Consider the following 23,040-nt stretch of genomic DNA (forward strand, 5'->3'; position numbering starts at 1 on the left):
CTACCTGGTTAGAAATAAAAACATAAAGAATCAGCATAGTTTCTTGTACATAGTAAGTGTTCAGTATTTGGTAGCTATTAACTGGTATCATGATCACGATGGTGGCTTTAATCACAGGCATGACCCTTCTGTTTCAAAACTGTTGAAAAACATTTGGGGATAATGTCTACATTTTACTTTCCACCACATGCCCACTTAAATTTCCCTTCTGGTTGGAGTGGGATTTCAAGGTAAAGCTCCAGACTATGGTGTCAGATTATATTATTTTCTCGTGTTCCTGATTTCTCATTCTCTCCCTGCCACGTACCTCTAGCTTCCTTTTCCTGCACATCCAAGGCTATGGTGGCAGAGATAAGGATGACTCATTTATTAGATTGGACACCACTGTCTGATGCCAGAGAGGGGCCTGTGAAAAGGGGACAGGCGTGCCTCAGTGCTGCTTCAGCAAAAGGTTGCCCTTTACCTTGCGTGTCACGAGTGTGTCCTCCCTGGGAAAAGAGTACTTCAATAGTGTCCAGGATGTCAACATAGTGAGACTTTGTCCCTTAAATAAATAAACTCCTGGGCTCAAGTGATCCTCCCACCTTGGCCTCCCAAAGTGCCGGGATTACAGGCATGAGCCAATGCTCCTGGCAATAACTTAATTGCAGCTACATGGTTATCATATGAAAGATATGTTTCCTTTGATTGACATCATTGATAGTGTGAAGTGGGGATGTGGAAAGGAGTGAAGGGGAGAACATAAGTATGGTTTAAATACCTGCTCTTTGTTTCTTTGTCCTCATTCTGCAGGTTTTGTTTCTGATTCTTTTTTCATTGACAAGACGCACACCTCCAGAGGCATTTTCAGGTTTTGTTTCTTGAGGTCTTGCAAACCTGATGATGTTACTGGTAGATCATAAAGGGGAGACCCGGCCAGGATTTTCCCTTTTTGTCTCTTTGCTGGTCAGGTCGACTGAAATTGGAGTGTGAGCTGATGGAAAATAGCATCTAGCTCATTTTACCAATAATGAAGATGAGACCAATGTGTGCGGGTAAATGTTTAACATTGGATCTCTGGGGGGGAAAAAGTCCTGATTTGTGGTGTTTGCTGGTTACTGTGGTGTAAATACTCCTACCATAGTTGATTTCAAGCTACGAACAAGATTACTTAACATGTAGTAGGAAAAAGATGCCCAGAAGCAAACCATCATATGTATAATCTGTCTACCAGACAGATACAAAAAACATAACTCTAGATCACAGATAATAGTAAAATGTAGAAAAATCATCAGGAAATAAGTTTTGAGAGCTTTGAATATATGTTTTAAAATGTAGTTTCTTCAATAGGTTATGACAGTTTAACAGTGGCTCTGTTGAACAACTGACTCTCAACATTTCTGAAAATTCAACCATCAGCTCTCTTGTTCTGGCTCTAGCATATCAAGTGGGACCCAGAGAAGTTGCCATCTTACACAAAGTCCCCTGATGAGTCATGGCAGGACCTGGATTATTACAGAGCTGTTTCTAAAAACCAAACTTCTCCAGACAGATTTATTTATCAATGTTTCTGTTTATTCATTTGTTTTACTGCATCCTCTAACAATCTATGAAAGAGATTTAGGACTATTACAGGCTGTTATTATCTATTGAGACAGTATGAGTCAGAATATTTGAATATATCTAGAACAAAGGTAGGATAGTGGGCCAGCCATGTTGGTTCATGCCTGTAATCCCAGCACTTTCGGAGGCCTAGGTGGGAGGATCACCTGAGGTCTGGAGTTTGAGACAAGCTTGGCCAATGTGGTGGAACCCAGTCTCTACTAAAAATACAAAAAATAGCTGGGTATGGTGGTGGGTGCCTGTAATCCCAGCTACTCAGGGGTGGAGGCAAGAGAATCACTTGAACCCATGAGGCAGAAGTTGCCGTGAGCTCAGATTACACCACTGCACTTCAGCCTGGACAACAGAGCTAGACTCTGACTCAAAAAAAAAAAAAGAAAAGAAAAGAAAAAGGAAGTATGGAAAGTGTGTAAGGTCTTTTAGGCTGACTGACTGTGCTGTGGACACCATGGTAACCTCTGACCTGCACACACATTCCAGATGAGTTCCTGGAACTGGAAAGCCTGAAGTAACTGGAAGACCACAAAAAGGGGTCTTATTCCCGCCTCAACTGATAAGGCAGTTGGACTTTGTAACTGACCTTGGTCAACCTCGTGACTCCAGACCCTACAACCGCCTCCCAGCATGTAAAAACTACGCTAAACTGTAGCTCCTGTAATTTTCCACTGCCTATCCCAAACCTCTAAAACCAACTCCTATCCGACTGCCTGCAACTGACTGTCTTTTCAGACTTGGCTAGCCCTTACCCCGTGAATAAAAAGCCATGTTGCTCACACAAAGCCTGTTTGCAGGGGTCTCTTCATTTACAGCACGTGTTTTAACAGAAAGCAGATGAGATTTAGAGCCATAAGTAAATTCTGGCTTTGAGTCTTGGCCTTGTCATCTTGATCAAGTCTGTTACTTCCTGGTTAAAGTTTTCTAGTCTGAAGATGAAGGAATTGGACCACATGAACATTTAATACCTTGTAGGTCTAAAATATGGTTCATTACTTAGATTCATCAATTCAATAATATTTGCTTAGTACCAACTATATGCACTTTCATTATCAACTGTACACCAGGAAGAATGAAATACAGATACGTAATATTATAGCATCTTACATTTATGCAGAGTCTTCTGATTTACCAAAGAGAAAATTTACTTTGAGTCTCTGGGATTCTGTGGCTTTAGGAATCTGGATACATCTTAACAGAATGTTACAGAGAGAAGCTATTCTAGAAGTAAGAATAGACCCTTATTCCTAGGAAACAGAAGAGGTCATAACCAGGTAGTAATAAGGAATAAGGAATATGCACTTTTTTTTTTTTGCCATGTCTAACAGTTGCTTCACTTTGTTTTTTAAAACAAAGCCCTAAATTATTTTTTTCTGAGTATAAGATTTTTATAGAAAATTTAGAAATTAAGAAGTATTAAATAAGGAAAAAATGCCATATAGCCAATCTAATATCCTGGTTTTCTTTACCTAATAACATTTTATCATATTTTTCAAAACATTGTTAATAGAATCATTTTAATTGCTGTATATATAATTTATCTTTTTGGTGTATGGTAACTTACCTGATGTCTTATTGTTGGAAACTTTATTTTTTAACAGTTTTAATTATTCTAAAGAGCACTGTGGATAAATAGCTTTGTTCCATGTCAATTATACGTTGGACACATGATTTCCAACTTTAAGGTTTAGTAAGACAATTTTAGCAAATTAGACTTTTGACATTTAGATTCTTTGATTCTGTCAATATTGCTTTGTGTTTACCTAGATTTTATTCTGTTTCTAAACATTTATTAAGAGGAACATTTTATTTGAATTCTTCAATATGATATGTTTGAACTGGAAATAGCACCACTGTTTTGATATTAATTCAAGTAGGTATGACATGTTTGGACTGGAAGTAGCACCACGGTTTTGATACTAATTCAAGTAGGTATGACAAAGTGTAGGGTTAACAGTTTTCTTTTTTAACTTTCTGTGGGAGATATCCTCTAGTACAAGGTTTGTCGGTTTAGAAATTGCTCAATATATGTTCAATAAACAAAAAGATTCATGCTAATTCAGGATAGGCAAAAACAGAAGGTGTTTAAAAAAAAAAAACACTTCTCCATTTATGATACTAGCTTTCATTCTCATAAGGAGAGGTAACAGCTAAGCACAGTTCAGGAATTCTGGCTTTTGAATGAAAACTGTGAAATGAAATATGTTGGTGCTTTAATTCACCTACATGGGAAACCATGACTCAAATAGTTATTTGATTAAATGTTAATGAGATCTAAGTTGACCCAATTCTTTTATGTATTAGATTTATATTAATTAAAACAGGACCAGTTTTACCTCTTTTTTAAATATCTTTGAGACAACATGTGCTTACGAGGGAAGTGCTGTAACTACCCTGGTTATTTAAATATTGATGGCTTCCATTAAAGGGGCTAGGGATTGGCAGCAGGAAGAATGAGAAATTGGATGGCATGATTCATATGTTTCTGTCCCCAGGAAGAAAAAAAACCCTTACTCGAAGAGCTGCTTCCATTATTTTTTTTAAATAGTGCATACATATATATACATATTATTTTTTTTTTTCTGAATCAGAGAGTGAGATTGTTTATTTCAGGCATTCCTTGAGAGTAGCTATGCTATAAAAGCATAAGTATAAGCAAGTTCACATAATTTTAAAAAATGTTTTAACAGAGCCAGAGAGGTCATTACCCTGGAGCTTCTTGGGAACCTAATTTCAGTTCCTAAATTCATTTTGTTCTTTATTATAGTCGATCACAGGCAAAAGCATTTTTTAGGTCCATACTGGATTTGGTTGGCCTTATTTACATTAAATGTGGGGAATTCTATTAAGTTAACTGAGAGGCGTGACAAGGGTTATATATTCAATCACATTATAATTATAAACCTTTATCTTATTGGGGAAATGTGCCTGAAAAGCTTTAAAAATTTGCTACAACCAATATTTTTATGTTATGCCAAATTGGGTTGTAATAAGCATGTGGTTAAAAGATTTTTACACATTAGGTATTTTTAAGATGTTCTAATGGCTTGGCATTTTAAAGCACTGAACAAAAGCAGGCATTGTATTTGCATAATTGTGTATCTCTTTTTGCATCCAGAAATGTGAGTGTGTGGAATACTAACTCATTTCATGTATTTTAGAATTTACAGCTAAGAACATGAGTAATTTTTCATGCTTAAATAGCAGGAGTGCAGAGTCATATAACGGCCCTGGTGTGCTTGTTCTAATTTCCTACTTAGCAAGGACAGGATTAGGTTGAGACGAGAGGCCCCGCCTCAGGTGTAAAACTTAAAGTGTCAAAAAAAAAAAAAAAAGACTCAATATCAATAGTATTTTAATGTAGTAGTTAAAAAACTGTGTCATACTGAGAGAAGTTAACAATGATAGAAATGGTCAGCATTTTAGATGAAGCTGAGATCTGGCCCTGCATCTGCACCTCCCTCGCTTCTCCCTAGTCCTGGTCTTGAGCGCGGTCAAGTCCTGGTTTCTCTACTTTCATGTCCTTGCATGAGACACTCTTTGGATTCAAATTTTCCTTATCTGAATTTGTTGACAATAATCCTCACTTTCCTAGTATCAAGGAGTTTTTCCTTGGCCAAATTTTAGTTAGGCTTCTGAATCTTCCGCTAGGCCCATTTGTGTACTTCCTTGTAATGCTCGGTTTTAGCAAAGGACACTGCTAAGTTGTTTTACGAAGAACCACCAAGACCGACATCTGATTGCCTCAGTGTCTGACCAGGTTTCTCATCCTGTCTGATCACCCTGGCCTGTCTTCAGCACACATCCTATTAGGTCAGTTTAGCCAGATCCACCTTACCCCAGTGCTTCCTTTGAGTAGTTTTTCATCCACTGACCCCCCCAGTGCTCCTTGGTTGTAAATTCCTGCTGGCCCATGCTGTGTTTGGAGTTGAGCCCAATCTCTCTTCCTTGCTGCAAGATCCTGTTGACTGCAAGGTCCCTATGCCTGTCTTTATCCTGATAAAGTCTTTGTCTCCACGCTTTTACAAATATCATTCAGTCATTTTGTCTTTAACACTGGTGAAATTAGGAGATTTAAATCAGCTAGAAATACATGGGAAAGCCCACTATAAATATAACTCACATATTGATGTATATGTAAATTATTATAAAATTTTATACTGTCATTATCATGCCAGATGAATCCAGATAAATATTCTAAGCAAACACCAGATTTGAAGATCTTTGGAAGGCCTTGTGCTAGTAGTTTGGGGCCTAATGTCTTGAATTATCAGCTAGCAGTAAGAGGAGAGTCCTAAGGAGAGTTGTGGGGCCCTTCCTTTCTGTTGTTGTTGTTGTTGCTGTTGTTCTTTGATACAAACTGGGGGTTATAAGAGATAGAGGACATAACCAGAAATGCGTTGCTTCTTTGAAGTTTCCCGGCAAAGTGTGCATGCATGCCTGAGGTCTCACCTTTGCTGAAGCTCTTTCCACCCACCTGTGATGCCTTTCCCATTTCTCCCACCTCTCTGAGAAACATTCACCTTTTATCCACATCTGACTTTGGTAAGGCCTCTCTGAGATCTCTTGGCCTGAAATGTGTTCTCAATCCTCTGCCCTTCTGTGGTGGCATAATGGTTTCTACCACCTGTTTATGGTCTTTTACAGAGTTCTTGTGGTCCCGAGGCTTTATCTCATCCTCCATTGAATTTGCTTTCCATACCGAATCTTTAAAAATGTCAGAAATGTCAGTGATTCACACCTATAATCCCAGCACTTTGGGAGGCTGAAGTGGGAGGATTGCTTGAGCTCAGGAGGTCAAGGCTGCAGTGAGCCGTGATTGTGCTACTGCATTCTAGCTTGGGCAACGAGCAAGACTCTGTTTAAAAAAAAAAAAAAAAGGTAGTTTAAAAATTACTGACATTGTAAATCCCTTGAAGAATCTCCCATTAACCTGTGAATGTAGGGGTGAGCAGGGATTGAGTGTGCTTATTTGTGGTACTATCCAAGGTGCTTGCAAAGGGTCTTTACACACAATAATTTTTTAAGTGAATAAATGAATTTCTTGCATGTAAAAGGGCCAGGTAAATATTTACTCTTTTGATTCATTTGTGGAATGCTGTTTTTATCCTAGACTTGGAGAGATGGTTGGTGCCATGTGGAAGGTGATTGTTTTGCTGGTCCTGTTGATGCCTGGCCCCTGTGATGGGCTGTTTGGCTCCCTGTACAGAAGTGTTCCCATGCCACCTAAGGGATATGGAGGACAGCCATTATTTCTTACCCCTTACATTGAGGCTGGGAGTATCAAGAAAGGTAAGTAAGTTTAATTAAATGAGAAAAACCGCTGCTATGAATTCAACAGTTTTTCTTAAAACAGGTAATCCATAGAATGCAAAATATATTTCAGTATTTTTATTGAGTCATTTTGTTTCAAAAATATGGTTTTTTGTTTTTTTGTTTTTTTTTTTTGAGAAAGAGTTTTGCTCTGTCACCCAGGCTGGAGTGCAGTGGCGCGATCGATCTCGGCTCACTGCAATCTTCGTTTCCCGGGCTCAAGCAATTGTCCTGCCTCAGCCTCCCAAGTAGCTGGGATTACAGAGACCCACCACCAGGACTGGCTAATTTTTGTATTTTTAGTAGAGATGGGGTTTCACCATGTTGGTCAGGCTGGTTTTGAACTCCTGACCTTCAGTGATCCGCCTGTCTCGGCCTTCCAAAGTGCTGGGATTATAGGCGGGAGCCACTGCGCCTGGCCTATTTCAAATATTACTGACTTGATGTCATATGTTATCTGAGTTTTTAGCTAAAATTAGAATTAGCCAGGGCTGAATTATCTGCATGGTTGAGTTGCAGCATTTAATTTCTAAGACTACTCGAGTGCCTGTCCCCCAGTGGGCACTTAATGCTAATACTATCCTTAAAACTTACTATGAGTCAATCACTGGTTCCGAGCTTTCTGCATGAACTTATTTAAACATCTCAACTTCCCAGGGAGGTGCACATTTTACACATATGAAACCAAAGCAGAAAGAGATTGAGCTACTTGCCAGAGTTCACGCAGATAACAGCGGGTGTGTAGGCTTTATGTTAGGACAGCCTCACTGCAGCCTCTCTGCTGTGCCCCCTCAGCCAGCATGTCTAGGCCTTAGTTTTCTCATTAAGATAAGATGGAGATTTAACAACTTACCCAACTTGCAGAGATGTTATGAAAATCCAATGAGATAAGGCACATGAAAATTCTTTGTACCCTATAAATTGTTCTCCAAGTATGAGTGTTTGCAAATGGCTTTATTTAGAGATTGTGGGTTTTTCTACTGTTCCTACTAAAAGGAAAAAATATACCAGTTAGTGTTATCAGAGACTAAAATTTATGACCTGCATCTGCTTTTTTTTTTTTTTTTGACAGTCTCACTCTGTCACACAGGCTGGAGTGCACTGGCACAATCTTGGCTCACTGCAACCTCCGCCTCCTGGGTTCAAGTGATTCTTCTGCCTCAGCCTCCTGAGTAAATGGGACTACAGGCGTGCACCACCATGCCAGGCTAATTTTTATATTTTTTTTAAGAGATGGTGTTTCGCCTTGTTGGCCAAGCTGGTCTTGAGCTCCTGACCTCAATTCATCTGCCTGCCTCAGCCTCTGCAAGTGCTGGGATTATAGGCATCAGCCACAACACTCAGCCCTGTATCTGTTCTTCGTGGTTCTTTGTGCTAAATTACTGTGCAGGCAAATGACTTCAACTTTCTGGACTTCAGTAGGTTCCTGAGCTATAAAATAGTAGACAGGTAGCTATTCTGAGGAGCTGTTTGCAAAGAACAGCAGAGAAATGGGCGGTGGTTGAAGGGAGCACTGGACTCCAGGAAGGGTCTTTAACAGAATGGTAGAGAATGTTTGCTGACAGAAATGATGAGCAGGGAGTTGGTTTGGTTTGGGGAAACATTGTTGGAGACTGTGTTTAAGGAGGTGAGAGACAGGGATCTGGCACACAGGAGCCCCAAGGTTGCCCCTTGTCACAGGTGGGAAGGCAGAGATGGTGCTTGTGAAGCTGGCAGGTTGGCAGATTTGATGGGAATGAAGAATAACTTTGGAAATTTTAGACAAATGATCATTTTAAAGATCAAAAGTAAATCTAAATACTATATAAAGAAATTTAAAATAAAGCAGATTTTCTTCATTGGAAGTACTCATAGCCAATAGGATGTCATTGTTTTTTGGTTTGCATTGTACATGAAGACATTCCCATATTTTAAGGGTATGTGTCAATGCTGTTCATATGTCTTTTTTTGAAATACACATTGGCTTCAAATTTTACCATCTCTTTTCTTAGGAAAGATGAAAAATTTCAATAATGTCATTAATGTGTTTTAAAAAGGACTGATTTTTACCTTGCATAGAGAAGTCATGGGTAGATGGCTGCCCCAGCGTATCAGCTGATACCACTAAGATGTGTGTGAAGAGGCTAAGTATCGATAAACCCTCCAAATTGGATCACATGCACGTATTTCAGCTTCCTTAACAAGTGGATTCTGATGGCTTAGATTTATGTTCATTAATAGTAAAGCAAGCCATCTGATTTAGGGATGAATGGATTAAGTAATTGTTATAACTGAATTCTACCAATCCACATATGAGGAAATTGAGCCTGAAATACTTCACTGGAGTTGCCCAATAGGATGTATGCATTAGAGCTGGGTAGCAGAGATGGGCTTAGGACCCAAATCTTCTTTCTGCTCTGTGATTTGCCTGCTACAATTTAGTTCTGTTTGTTTCAGAAGCTTCTAAGGTGCTCTTCTAAAGTGACCAGATGCATACACACAAAACAGTTAAGGAATTAGGCGGTGCATACTAAAGTACTAAAGCATTACCTTTGAAGTAAGTGCACTGCAGATTCGGAGAAGGAACCTATCCCTGTTGGTTGGCATAATCTAGGGAGAAAATACAAGAGCTGTAAAATAAGTAAAAATAAGTAGTTAACATCTAGTCATTATATCCCTAGTACCTAGCATAGTACCTATACATAATAGGTATGTATAAATATGTGTGGGGTTTAAATTTGGGTACCAACCCTGTCCCAGGCATTGTACTTTACATCCATTTGCTCATTTAATTCTCAGAGCAACCCTAAGAAAGAGTGCATAAGCATTGTTCCCATTTTATAAACGAGAACACTGAGGCCTGGAGAAATCAAATATCTTGCCTAGGGCCATAAAATTAGTTAGTGGCAGAGCTGGAATTAAAACCTATGCTGGCCAACCCCAGGGCCCACGGTATGAACCACTATGCTATATGACCAGCTCTGGACTTGAGAGTATTGGGTAAGATTTATGCCAACAGCAAAAGTTCTGTGCATACCCAATGAGGGAAACAGCTTAAACAAAGGCATTAAGTGAAAGTGACCATGGTGTATCTGTATCATACATCTGGTGGAACCACGTAAAAAGAACACCGATAAATCTATTTGAGAGACTGTTGACACCACTCCTGTTCTTGTTTTTCTTGCCTGTGAGCATTCCTCAGTTATGGGTATTAGCAGCAGCTGAGGAAGATTCCAAGGGAGGTAGTTTTGTCTTCCACCATCCTATGTCAAGATTGGTAGATCTTCATGTGATGATCCACAACGTTTAAAATATTAAATCTGTGAGTAATATCACTTTCTAAAGTTACATTACACAGCCAAATTCTTTGAACAGAATTTTAAGTGGCTGATTCAAAATCTGGTACATCTGGGCATTCAAATGTAGCCCTGACAACATAATTAAGGATAATTTTATTCATCCGCTTTGCTGAAAGTTCAGGAAGCTCTGGACAGATGGTCAACTCACTCCCCTAAATCCCTTTTGTTTATCGAGTCTGTCAAAACCCTAGGAATATGAGTCTTATTATTGCAATGGAACATTTTCGAGATAAACAGTAGCTCACAAAAAGACAAGGGACATTTTTATTTTTTAAATCCCCAATTAGCTGTCTTAGTTTTATGTAATTGTAATTGCATGTTTACTTTCTCTGAAGCTAAAATAAATCTTTACTCCCTGAAACAAAATGAATGTAGGAGGCACATTTCAGCTTGTTTATAAACACTGCATGTTCACACATTAAAGACTATTTTACTAGTAGGTCCTAATTTATTGTTACTTATGATCTGGTAATGTCTGTCCACACTGGTGATAATTTGAGTGTTTGTGAATCTGACATGCATGCTGATTACCTGGTTCAAGCCCTTTGTTGGTTACACTCCAATATTTTTGAGAGTGTTAATATCACAAACACTGGTAGCAGTAAAAACAAAGGAGGAAGTAAAACCACTTCAAAGAAAGCCTTTTCCTTTTTAAAACTATTTTAAACATTCATATTGTGAGTCATGGTGCCAGAAACATAGAAACTCCTACATCTTGGGAGTTTATTTTCCACGTTCAACTAATAGAAGGATGCACAAACATTCAAAAATATAAAAAGTCATTTTAGTTGATGAAATTTTTAATTATTTTACTGGGATTTAGTTAGTGGAAATTTAAAATTTGAAATAAGGCAAAACATTTTTTATAGGCTAGAGAAAGATTCTAAATTTAAGAGGTCCTTTCTTTTTTTTTTTTTCTTTTGAGACTGAGTTTTACTCTTGTAGCCCAGGCTGGAGTGCAGTGGCGCAATCCCGGCTCACCACAACCCCCACCACCTGGGTTCAAGTGATTCTCCTACCTCAGCCTCCCAAGTAGCTGGGATTACAGGCATGAGCCACTACGCCAGGCTAATTTTGTATTTTTAGTAGAGATGGGGTTTCTCCATGTTGGTCAGGCTGGTCTCGAACTCCAGACCTCAGGTGATCCTCCCACCTTGGCCTCCCAAAGTGCTGGGATTACAGGCGTGAGTAACAGTAACCGGCCAAGATCTCTTAACAAGGTCTGCCTTAGGAGGTTTTTGTAGAAATAAGCTAATCCTAGTGCATTGTCAGCAGTGCTTTTTCATTGAGTTCATTCATTTATTGACTTGTTCATTCATTAACATTTGTTCATTAAAAAAGTATTTATTGAATGTCTTAGGTGTGTAAATCAGCATGCGGAGTCCCAAAGTATGCAAAGTTAAGTAAGACAAATTCCCTGCTTCCCAGCCTCCTGACCGAGGAAGGAAGGTCTGAAATACACTCAAGTGCAAGGTAGCAGAGAAGCTACTTTGGCATCCTCGAGAAGGGAGGGATGAGTGAACATCTGAATCACATGAGAGCAGGTCGTGGGCCCTGTGTGATGCTGGTCTTGGGAGAGATAGATTGATTCAATCATCCTCTTCTCCATTTCATTCCCTCCAGCTCCTTTCTATTATATATTTTATATTTTTCTCGTTATACTTTGACTTTTCTCATTTTCCTATCTTCTTTCTCAAATCCTCTTCCCATTTACCTCTCTGAAGTCCACATTTCACTCATTTCTAAACCAGTTTTTAAAACCTTCTGTACTCTTTTTTGGCGGTGTTTGTTTGATTTTGCGAAGATTAATAGTTTTGCTAAAAATACTTCTAAAGCGTTTTAAAGGCTGCCCACCCCTGGGGAGTAGGGGGGTGATCTTTCTGTGGGCTAATTAAGGGTGGAAGTGAAGAAAAGGAAAAGAAAAAAGACAGATGGTGGGAAGAGTGGGAGGGGAGGAGCGGCAAACACCACTTGCTCCAAACACCTCCCTTTTCTTTCTCACAAGATCATCTTCTCTTTTTCTTTGCCTTTTTTCCGATGGAGGAGGGGATAGACCTCACTGGGAACAGAATGGGAAGACCTACAGAGGTTGCATTAAGCAACCTTCCCTGGGAGAACTGGGCTGAGCCAGAAAAAGGAAATCCTCCTAGATGTCACTTGGAGTGGCCAAGGGCTAATGTTAACTTTCCCTTCCAATTGACGGAACCCTTATTTTATGGGCAGGTGCTAAGTGAACGGTTTAGATGCATTTTTTTTTTTTTTTTTTGAGACGGAGTTTCGCTCTTGTTACCCAGGCTGGAGTGCAGTGGCGCGATCTCGGCTCACCGCAACCTCCGCCTCCTGGGTTCAGGCAATTCTCCTGCTTCAGCCTCCCGAGTAGCTGGGATTACAGGCACGCGCCACCATGCCCAGCTAATTTTTTGTATTTTTAGTAGAGACGGGGTTTCACCATGTTGACCAGGATGGTCTCGATCTCTTGACCTCGTGATCCACCCGCCTCGGCCTCCCAAAGTGCTGGGATTACAGGCGTGAGCCACCGCGCCCGGCCCTCAGATGCATTTTTATTGTTGCTTGATCCTCACAGAAAGCGCAGGGTAGAGGAATCAGTATTTATATTTTGCATAAAAGGAAAGAGGCTCAGAGAGCTGGAGCAGCTTGCTGGGGAGCTGTAATCTAGTTAGGATTCCAAACCCAGGTCTGTCGGGCTAGGAAACCCATGTTCTCCTATTGTGCTAGCCTAACAGGACCCTCAAGGACCACCTATGGAGACCTTTCCTTTGTCCCCACGACCTCTGCTCAGAGATGCTCCCTGTTCCCAGTCAGCAGGTGCATTTCACAGACAGCAACACTAGCTCTGCTCCCTACCTGCCAGCTTCTTTTTATAGGTTTTACATGTGGGGGCTCTTTTAATCCAGGTGGCCCACAGGCAGCCCATCTTCCATAGAGGAGACGCTGAAGTACAGGGAGGTTAAATGCTTGTCCAGAGGGTAACTAGCTTGTCGATAGGAGTGCTAGGATCAGCAAAGTACTAAAAAGAAAAGGAGCTGTGTGGTCTAGATGAGAGTTTTCCCTTTTGAGAGGCATGTTTATATATATATATATACACACACACATATATGTGTGTATGTGTATATATATTTTGTGTGTGTGTGTGTGTGTGTGTGTGTATTTGGAGACAGGGTCTCGCTGTGTTATCCAGGCTGGAGTGCAGTGGTGTGATCATGGCTCACTGCAGCCTCGGCCTCCTGGGCTCAAGCCATCCTCCCACCTCAGCCTCCCAAGTAGCTGGGACTGCAAGCACTGCCACCATGCTCGACTAAGAGGCATGCCTCTTTTAAAAGAGAAACTAGTGGTCCCAAAGCAGCAGTGTGCTGGTAGGAGTTTAACAACCAGCCCTTGGAGTCAGGACCCTGAGTTGTAGCCTCTATTCCCTTGCACGTAAATAGTGTCACATTGGCCTATTTTATCCTGACAATGTTGTCCCTGAATGCTGAGCTGCGCAGAGGTGCTAACAATTAGCCCTCCAGCGCCTAAGGGTCCATCTATCACCAAAGGCATCTTTAGTTGATGGCATGTGAGGAGTCAAGTTTCCTGACCTACTAACCAGTCTCCAACTTAATATGGCTCAGACTTACATCACTTTTGCGTGATTAGTTCCTACCGCGGACACATTCTTTGTCACCACTAAAGGATTGTTCTTCATCCACACTTTCCCTTTTACTTCTCCACCATGTTCTGCTGTTTTCTATTCCTTTGTCACTCCCTTCCTGACCACTACTTCCCTTCCCACTCCCTGCCACCTGCACCTGCTGACTCACTCTAGTTAAGAGCCCCTGGGGGAAGGAACAGACTCTGCAGGCTGACTGCTGGGTTTAATCCCAGCTCTCCTCTACTGGATGTGTGACCTCAGGCAAATCACTTAATCTCTCTGTGTTTCAACTTTCTCATCTGTAAAGTGGGAATGAGAATTACACTTCCCACATCATATAAAGTCCTGGTATCGTGGCCTTGCAAACGTCAGCTCCTAGCAGCATTCTTTACTTCTGGGTATCCTCAGCCATCTGAGCTTCCCCAATTACTCCTACCCTGTGCCTGTAGCAATGGTACCATAAGAAAGCCAGGACCCCTGCCCTCCTATAGCTGACCCTCGTCCTGTTTGGCTCCCCCTGAGTAGCCATGAGGTCACTCCCAGGCTCCCCACTGTCCATAGCCACCCACACTCTCATATGCCTCAGTCCACTCCCCTTAGTAGACGTGACAGGCTTTTTGCCTTCCTGAAAACGAGCATGAAGGACACCGGCCACCTCAGGGCCGAGAGCTGCTCCACCACATTGTTTCTCTTGCACCCCACTATTTTGGGTCAGGGTACTTTATCCTGCTCCTTTCCATGTGGCCCAAAGTAAACACCTTGGTTTATGCAAGGTGTGATGATAGAAAATTGCAAGGTGTGATGACAGCAAATTTGCTTTTCTTTTAAAAACCTTATTACAGCTTGTAGAATATATTCGGGCACTCCTTCCCAAAGGCTTTAAACATTCACGTGTCCTTGGCTAAATAGTGAATGTGGACTATAGGGGATTGGTCAGGGGCAGGCTGGAATTTGCCGCAGGAACTACCTTTCATATCAATTCCTTTTAGTCTATCTAATCACTCCATTTCACCCAGACTGAGATAGATGGCTCACATGGCTTTTTTTTCTGTAATCCTTGGGTAATTTCTTTTTTTTCCCCACTAGGAAAAGAATTGAGTTTCGTCAGTCCTTTCCCAGGAAGGAACGTGAACAGTTATGCCGGTTTCCTCACGGTGAATAAGACTTACAACAGCAACCTCTTCTTCTGGTTCTTCCCGGCTCAGGTAGGTGCCCAACAGAAAGAACGCCAGTGTTCAAGAGCTGGCTTTCCTCTTGAGGGTAGAAATGTTAGCCTAACAACTTACAGGTCTTTAAAAAAAAAAAAAAAAAAAACCTCATAGATGATTTTTTTTTTCTAAAAATAAGCAAATCTGCACGGTGTTCCTGTTTATAGGCAGGAAACAAATGTTTTCTGTGGGTGTGGGAAGTGTCCAACTTCTAAATTGCTTGTAGCCTTATTTGGAGTGTTAAAACTATCACCTTCTTCCTGCCACAGTCTTCTTCCTATCTTTCTGTTGTATTTTTGTTCTAAAAATACTTAGGGCATGGATGGGTGGTGGGGAGCCCAAGGAGGGAAGTAGGGAGATTCCTAAAGTTAACAGGTAATGCTTGGCTGATTGTGTTTATATCTGGTCAGCCATGGCCTTATATGGTGACCTTGTCTGTGGACTCCTTCATGCACTTAGTATCCACTTACTGAGTGTATTCTGTGCTGTGCAGTCACAGAGGAGACTGAGCTCAGACTCTAAGGACCTTTAGAGGAGGAGTGGGAGGATTGCTGATCTGGCAGGAAAGGCCATCACTTTTTCAAACCTCTATAGATGTAGGTGCGTATGTTCTTGTACTTCACCAATCCTATGTGATTTACTTCTAGAGCGTGCCATTCTTCTGTATGAACAAGACACTTTTAGCTTAGGGGTGCTGTTGTGGGTATTGGTAGAAGTGCTGAGATGCATAAACAAATCTTATTCCACTGCAGAGTAATTTTCTATTTTCATCTTCCAAATTGGATTTGTTTTAGAGGAGGGAAAGCAAAGAAAAACTATCCCTATGGAGGGTGTTATTTATATTTGCATGTGATTTGCATATAGCTGGGTTGCTTGTATAGTAACTGAGTAAATGGCTTAATCCAGGGTAGTTTTCAAGTTACATTGTTTCTCTTGGTACTATTGAGTTATATTTTCTTGACTTTTCTTTACTGCTTTCCCAACTACATGGCCTCTGACATAGTTCACCCCAAAGCAGCCTGTGGTGGGGTGAAGTCAAGTTGGGGCATGTAAGAAAGAGTGAAGAATTCTGCATCCTTTGTGGTTGGGCGCACAGTAGCTGTCGTCTTCTCTGGAAGGCTTTCTTGGTCCCTAGCGAGGGCTTCTTATTCGTCAGTGTTCCTGTTGAGTGAGGCAAGCGAGGTGCGTAGAGCGTACCATGTAAGGAGACATGCCCTCAGGGTCATACAAGGGCAAGGTCAGCACTGGAGCCTGACCCCTCCAGTCTCCTGTTGGCGCCTCCCATGAGTGGAGCCCAACTGGAAGCCGGGTGGAGTCGGGTGGTCTAGCCCATAGAGGTATGCCTCACAGGGCACAGAGTGGGGTGTAGGAGGGTGGATAATGGACCTTCAGTCTCTTAAACTTTATGCCTTTGAGAAACATTCTGTACGTGCGCATTTTTTATATCGCATCTATCGATGTCGTTGAATGCAGTCCTTCCTCTGCAGTAACCTCTTTATATTAGTTGTCTCTTGCTGCTATAACAAATTGCCACAAACTTAGTGTCTTAAAGCACACATTTTATTTCCTAATTCTGTAGGTCTGACATGGGTCTCTCTGGGCTGAAATTCAGGACCAGTAGCGTTGTGGTCCTTGTAGAGGCTCAAAGGGAGAATCTCTTTTCTTGCCTCTTGCAGCGTCTAGAGGCTGCTCACATTCCTTGGCCCATGGTCCCTTCCCCCAGCTTCAAAGCCTGCGGCGGCAGCCTGACTCCTCACTGCACATAATCTCCGTGGTCATGTTGCCTTCTCTGACTCCTGTCTTCTGCCTCTGTCTTCTAAAAGGACTCTTGTGATGACATTTGACCCACCTGGATAGTCCAGGATAATCTCCCCATTTTAAGACCAGTTGATTAGCAACTTTAATTTATCTGCAACCTGAATTCTCTTTTGCTCTATAACCTAACGTATTCTAGGGATTAAGACACAAACATCTTTAGGGAGTTACTATTCTGCACAAAATGGATACTTGAAAATTTGTCTAGATTATTGAGTCTCAATATGTTCTCTCTAGGTGATTCTCACGTGTTATTATATACAAGAATTCTCTGACTTCCCCTAGAGATTCTGACTTGTAAATTGGCAGAGGCCAGCAGGTTGCAGAATTACCAGGTGAACCATGCTCTGTGAAACCATCACTCCAGCCTACTGGCCATTACCCTCTGCCTGAAGCTCCTGGCCGGAAAGTGACCAACATGCCTTTTATCAGAAAGAAATGCCTAGAGCAGCCAAACCCAGACTGAGGCGGTGTGTTTCCCATATTAAGGGTTGAAATGCGGGGAGTGAAGAGACCAGTGCAGCCTGTGGAGGCCGGCTTCACTAATCCAGCTTGCAGATTCTCTCAGACCTGTTAGGACTGCTTCCCCATCTTCCTTCCACTCTCCTACTCCCCGACATGAGCCACAGAACCCCAATTCCTTATTTTCCCTTCTGCTTTGTTACTTGTTTATGACACCAGTCGATTCCTCATTGCCTTCTGAATGTTGAGTCTTTTTTGGTAATGATCCAGATTTTAAAAAACAGGAACTGGTGAGAGAAGAGCTCAGATGGAAACAAAGCAAAAACCCAGTTGTTGTCTTTCTGAGGTTGCCTCTGGGCAGGTAAACAGCTATGTCTAGAATGTAGGTGGTGTTTTGGCGTCATAAACCTGTTGAGGGAAAGGGGTTTAGTTTGCACGCTCTGCTGGTTGCCAGACTGAGGTCTGAAAACCCCCTTCATTAAACAATAACTGGACCGTTGGTTTTTGCTCTTTCTCCCCTTAATTAAATGAACACCTAGCTGTGCATCCCCTGACCAGGTTATGTTCTTTTGAGTTCAGTACCGTAGCCGTAAACACATCCTACGATGAACCCAGAAGACACAACAGCAAAGGTCTTTAAGTACATGGTGTTCTAGTGAAAGTGACAGATGAAGCTTTGGGAGAAGAGGGACCGAGATGAAAAAACGGTACCCACAGATAGGTACCACCATGTGGCAGCCAAGATAGATTGTTCCAAGACCTCTTCCCAGGAAGCCCACATGCAGAGCCAGATATCTGAGGCTTCTGGCTATAAATTATGGAGTCATACCAGTTTGGGTGAAGGAGATAAAGCCTTTGTGACAAGGAGAAGCAATGGTCACTGAGATGGGGGAGTCCTTTTCATTTGGCAGAGATATTAGTTCATTGTCTGTCATAGGGAAGCAGCTGATGTTGTCACCAGGAGAGAAATGACTTCTTTAAAAAACCGAAGGTAGAGAAAATAAGAGATCCAGGAAGGATGCCACACTTGTCATATCCTCTGAGTATTTTTGGGGGGAATGCTGTTTCTCAAATTAGTTTTGTTTTCCTGTTATTTTTATGAGACTGCCCTGTTATTGTATACAAATCAGTGCAGAATGAATTCCAGAACTTGAAATTGGTGAGCAGTGGGAATTACAATCTGCTGGAGAAAAGAGTAGGCATTTTGCTTGGGATAAAAAGTATAAGGAAACTAGCAGAAATGTGGCAGTTATAATAGCTGCTGGTAATTGAATACTGGCTGTGCTAGGCACTGTGCATTTTCTTATCCAATCCTTACCTGAACCCCATGAGAAAGGAATTGTCATCCTCATTTTATAGATGAAGAGATGAAATAATCAGCTCCAAGTTACTCAACTAGAAATTGGCGGAACTGGAATATAAAATTAGGCCTCTGATGTGGAAATCCTTGATCTTGGCCTTCATGTGTTAGATCCAGAGGAAACGAGTCATGGAAGGCACTTGAGTATAGTAGCTAAAAGTACAGCCTCTTTAGCAAGTCAGGCTTGGATAGGAATCTTGGCTTCAGTACTTATGCTAAAGGTGACCTTCGGCACATTTCTTAGTGTCTCTGAGCACTGGTTTCCTCATTTTCAAATGGGGATCAAATACCTACTTGGCAGTGGTTTTGAGACAGAAGAGGGAATAGGGGAAAGCATTAGCATAGTACCTAAAACATAGTAACTATATTTCTACTGTCATTATTTCATTTTGATTACAATTATGGTTATTATTACTTTTTAAACTATTAACACAAATGTTGAGAACAAAACCAGTCACAACTTGAGAGGTTAGAGATGACAGCAAATAGAGGGAAATTATAAATCAGAAGGACCTGAACCCCAGGCATCAATCAAGGTGAATTAATTCCTACCAGGTCAGGAAATTACTAACTGAAATTGGGATTTTTTCCCCACATTGAAGAAGATAAAAAGGACATAGAGATTATTACTGTTTAAAGTCAGCATTCTTCTCATTGGAAAAAAAATATCTAGTATTGGACCTTGTCTTACAGAAGTAGAAACAGATAATTCATTGGATACATTTAGTCAAAACCTGCAGTTAAGTTACCTCAAATGTCATGGAGCCAAAACCTGGGGCATTTGGAGTCAGGTCTAGGTCCCTTTACAGAGGACCTCACCTTAATCCTCAGGCCAAGAGGAAAGACCTAGATGCCTGTATTTGAGAATCTGGTGTCTGAAGAGGTCAGGATCACATTGATGAGGCCCATAAGGTGCTGGGATGAGGAGGGCTCCCTTTCAGGCTCCTGCAGGCTGGGCCCTCCTGAATCAGACACCAGAATGATCAGATAGCACAATGTGCTTGAATCAGCAGTCACTTGGAAGGAAAATGAACTGCTCTAATGCTCCTGGTCCAAAACATTCTCTGGCATGTCCCAAAGGTGCCTGGAAGGTGACAGAACAGCCCATCCTGGGGCTGAAGGTATGGAATCAGGCCCCACCATAACTCAGCATGGTGCCATGTACACTCCCTCACCTGCACATCTGAACTTCTCCAGTAACACAGTTAATGTGGGAGAGGACAGGGATTCCCAAATGTGCGACTGCTCATCAGAAATACCTGGGGAGTTTTGGAAATAGGATCAATCCCCCAGCTTACTGTCTAGCTGCACCCAGCAGAGACTGATTCTTCAGATCTGGAGAGGGCCTAGGGATCAGTGTTTCTAATGGGCTCCACAGTGGTCCTGGTGCAGTGAGTCAGTGGGCTGGAATTTGGGAAAAAAGAACTAGAGGTTGGGATACAGGGATTCTAATTCCAAGTCTGCGATTCTGTGCTGTAAAACTTGGGAGACAGCATTTGTATTTTCTGGGCCTCAGTTCTCTCATACAGAAATAAAGATGTTAAACCTCATGGATTGCTCAGGCTCCATCCCAGCATTACCTTCTATGGTTCTGTAGTTAAGTATAAAAACATCCAACAACTCCAGATCAGGATGTGGATTGAATGAAGGAGCCCTTGAATATGCAGTAGCAGCAGCCTTCAGGCTAGTCCCCGGGGCTCTTCATCTCTTGGTGTACATGCCCTTGGGCAGTCCCCTTCCATACTGAATCAAGGCTGGGTTTGTGACCGACATGCTAGCAAAAATGATGGTGTTGGACTTCCAAGGCTACATTATAAAGGGCAATGTTACTTGTGCCTTGGTCTCTTGAATCCCTCATTCTGAGGAAAGGATGCCATGTTGGGAGGACACTCAAGCAGCCACATGGCCATGTCCCTGAGGAGAGGAAGTGAGGCCTCCACCCTCTAGTGGGCACCAACCTTGGAAGAGGTTCATCTAGCCCCAGTGAAGCCTTCTGATGACTGTAGCTCTGACTGATAACTTGACTACAATTTCATGAGAGACTGAGTCAGAACTTCCCAGCCAGACACCCTCAAATTTCTGACCCACAGGAATCTGAGACATCAAAAATTATTGTTGTCTTAAGCCGTTAAGTTTTGGAGAGATGTTATGCCACATTAGATAACTAATACAGCTTCTTGGCTTGTACTTTTCAGCTGTGGCGGTGATACCTTGTGACAACTAGCATATTCTCCCTAACCTGGGGGAAGGATGAGAACATAAGGAGTGGGGATTACTATGCCAGCTACTTTTAATTTTCACTTTTTTGCCTTCAGCTTCAATTCTACCCCCTTCCCTGCTCTGCCATAATAGAGCTCTCAGCATTTCTCCTATGCAATAAGCACAATATTAAGCTTTGCCAGTAGAGGGTGCTGGAGAGACATTGCAGGAGGAATTTGGCTTCGCTCTCTGTTCTATGTCCTGCCTTTGCTTTTTCTTGGCCCCATTGCCTCGCCTGTCAGCAATGTGTTGCAGTGGGGACATCCAGTGGCACTGTGCTTTAGCTGTGCACCCAGACCACCAAGACTTTCAGCAAGATGATATCCCTGGCTCTGTCCAGGTGACCACCTGGCTGTGGCCCTCCCCGTAGGAACACCGTACAACCCAGGCCTTGCCGGCAAGCAGACTCCCTAAAGCCCTGCTCTCTCTGCAGCCCTCTCACTAGCCTTGGCCATTTGTGCCCCAGAGGGTTGTTCCCTTGGCCCTCCCCCCGATGTGGACACCATGTACTCCTGGCTGTGTGCCACCCTTCAGGCAAGCAGGCTCCCAACCTCCTGAGTCTCTCAGTGTCCACTTGCCAGCCACAGCCCACCCATCCCTACTTACCCAAGGATGGCTGGCCAACTTTGGACCAGGGAACCCAGTGAACCTCTCAGCTTCTCCGAGGGCTGCGACCATACCTTCTCCAACGAGGTCTGGACAGCAGCCTTGGGAAGAGTCCCCTCTCCACTTTATGGGCTTGTCCATCCGTGAGCACTCCCCCTAGCCCAGGGTATTCTTTAGCGTTCTCCTTATATATGTATGTTTAGTCCCCTGTTACAACAAATACTTCTAGATATTAACATTTCCGTGTTTCTTAGTGGACACAGGAGGCCTACCCAGCATGCTGGTCTTTGGCCAATGCTGACGATGTGGCTTGTGGGAATGCAGGCACCTCTAGTATTTCATCTTCACTTTTGCCCAGGGGTGTCTGAGATACCCATGGCTGGCTGTGGCCAGAGTGAACACTGGAACTTGTAACAGAATTAAAGGTGAATGTTTCCAGGTAAAAAAAAAATTAAAATGACTCTGGTTTCTGACTTCTGATTGAGGCTTAACTGATACAGCTACCATTCTAAATCTTTCTCCAGCTCTGAGACACTACGGGCTGGACATGTGGTCTGACCTAAGGAATGCATGATATAAAGTCCTCGAGAGCCAGGGTGGCCGGTCTTTTTGTCTCAGCTCTATTCTGTCTGAGACCACAGGATCCCTCATCTGTGCTTCGTTCTTCTCCATTGGCAGATCAACATGCTTTGTTTCTCCAGGCATTTGGCCAAGTATGGCCAGCCTTTTGTTTCCAAGGTTACCTGTCCCTACATCATGCAACCAACAGATTAACTAGCATCCATGACTGCCACAGTCTGGATCACATCATCTTCCTTGGTCCAATCCGCTAAAACTGAAGATGTTGGGTATTAGCTATGATACCAATATGGCTAGCAGGCTAGCCATGGATGAATGGAGACCCAGTTCTTAGGGAAGGGGATGTGGACTGGACAGATGACTGAAAATATGTCTCAAAGTGTATCTAGCACAGGTGGACACAAATCTACCAGCAATGCAACAAAGATTTGGACATCACAGATAATTGTCTACTTTAAATTGAGGCTGTTTATCTTCTCTTTGCTACATACTTAATGGCATCAGGGATCTGGAAGAATAGAGGGTATTAGAGACAAAATGAGAAAGTAGCTAAAGGTGGTAAATTAGAGATTACCACCCATAAGTACACTTGAACCCTCTACCCTGCAGAAACTTTTGCGTTCCTGATTTCCTTTGAGGAAATGAAATTAACATGGAGAAGTAAGTAACTTTTCCATCAAGAAAAGAAAGTAAGGTGTCTTCTCCATGCTTCCTCCTCACCGCCCACTTCCCTATTCTTTATTAAGTACAACTTTTTGGCAGGAGGCACAAACAGAATGGCCATAACTATCTCATGAAGTAATAAGCCAGATAGAAAGGTTAGGAAGAAGAAAGTGAGGATTCTAATGGGTTGTA

The 23,040-nt window shown here is 42.2% G+C and overlaps 1 protein-coding gene across 3 annotated transcripts in view; it reads left to right on the forward strand.

Moving 5' to 3' along the window:
• CPVL (carboxypeptidase vitellogenic like) overlaps positions 1–23,040 on the forward strand; it is a 196,547-nt gene that overhangs the window by 62,426 nt on the left and 111,081 nt on the right. For all 3 annotated transcript variants that reach the window (XM_021670137.2, XM_064380524.1, XM_021670140.2), the window contains 2 exons: positions 6,710–6,888; positions 14,983–15,101. In XM_021670137.2, coding sequence (XP_021525812.2) covers positions 6,710–6,888; positions 14,983–15,101 — 298 coding nt within the window. The remainder of the gene's footprint in view (positions 1–6,709; positions 6,889–14,982; positions 15,102–23,040) is intronic.

This window comes from Aotus nancymaae, unplaced genomic scaffold (genome assembly GCF_030222135.1).
Source record: "Aotus nancymaae isolate 86718 unplaced genomic scaffold, 86718_ANA_hifiasm-v0.15.2.pri h1tg000025l, whole genome shotgun sequence".
In the NCBI taxonomy this organism is placed as follows: Eukaryota; Metazoa; Chordata; class Mammalia; order Primates; family Aotidae; genus Aotus; species Aotus nancymaae.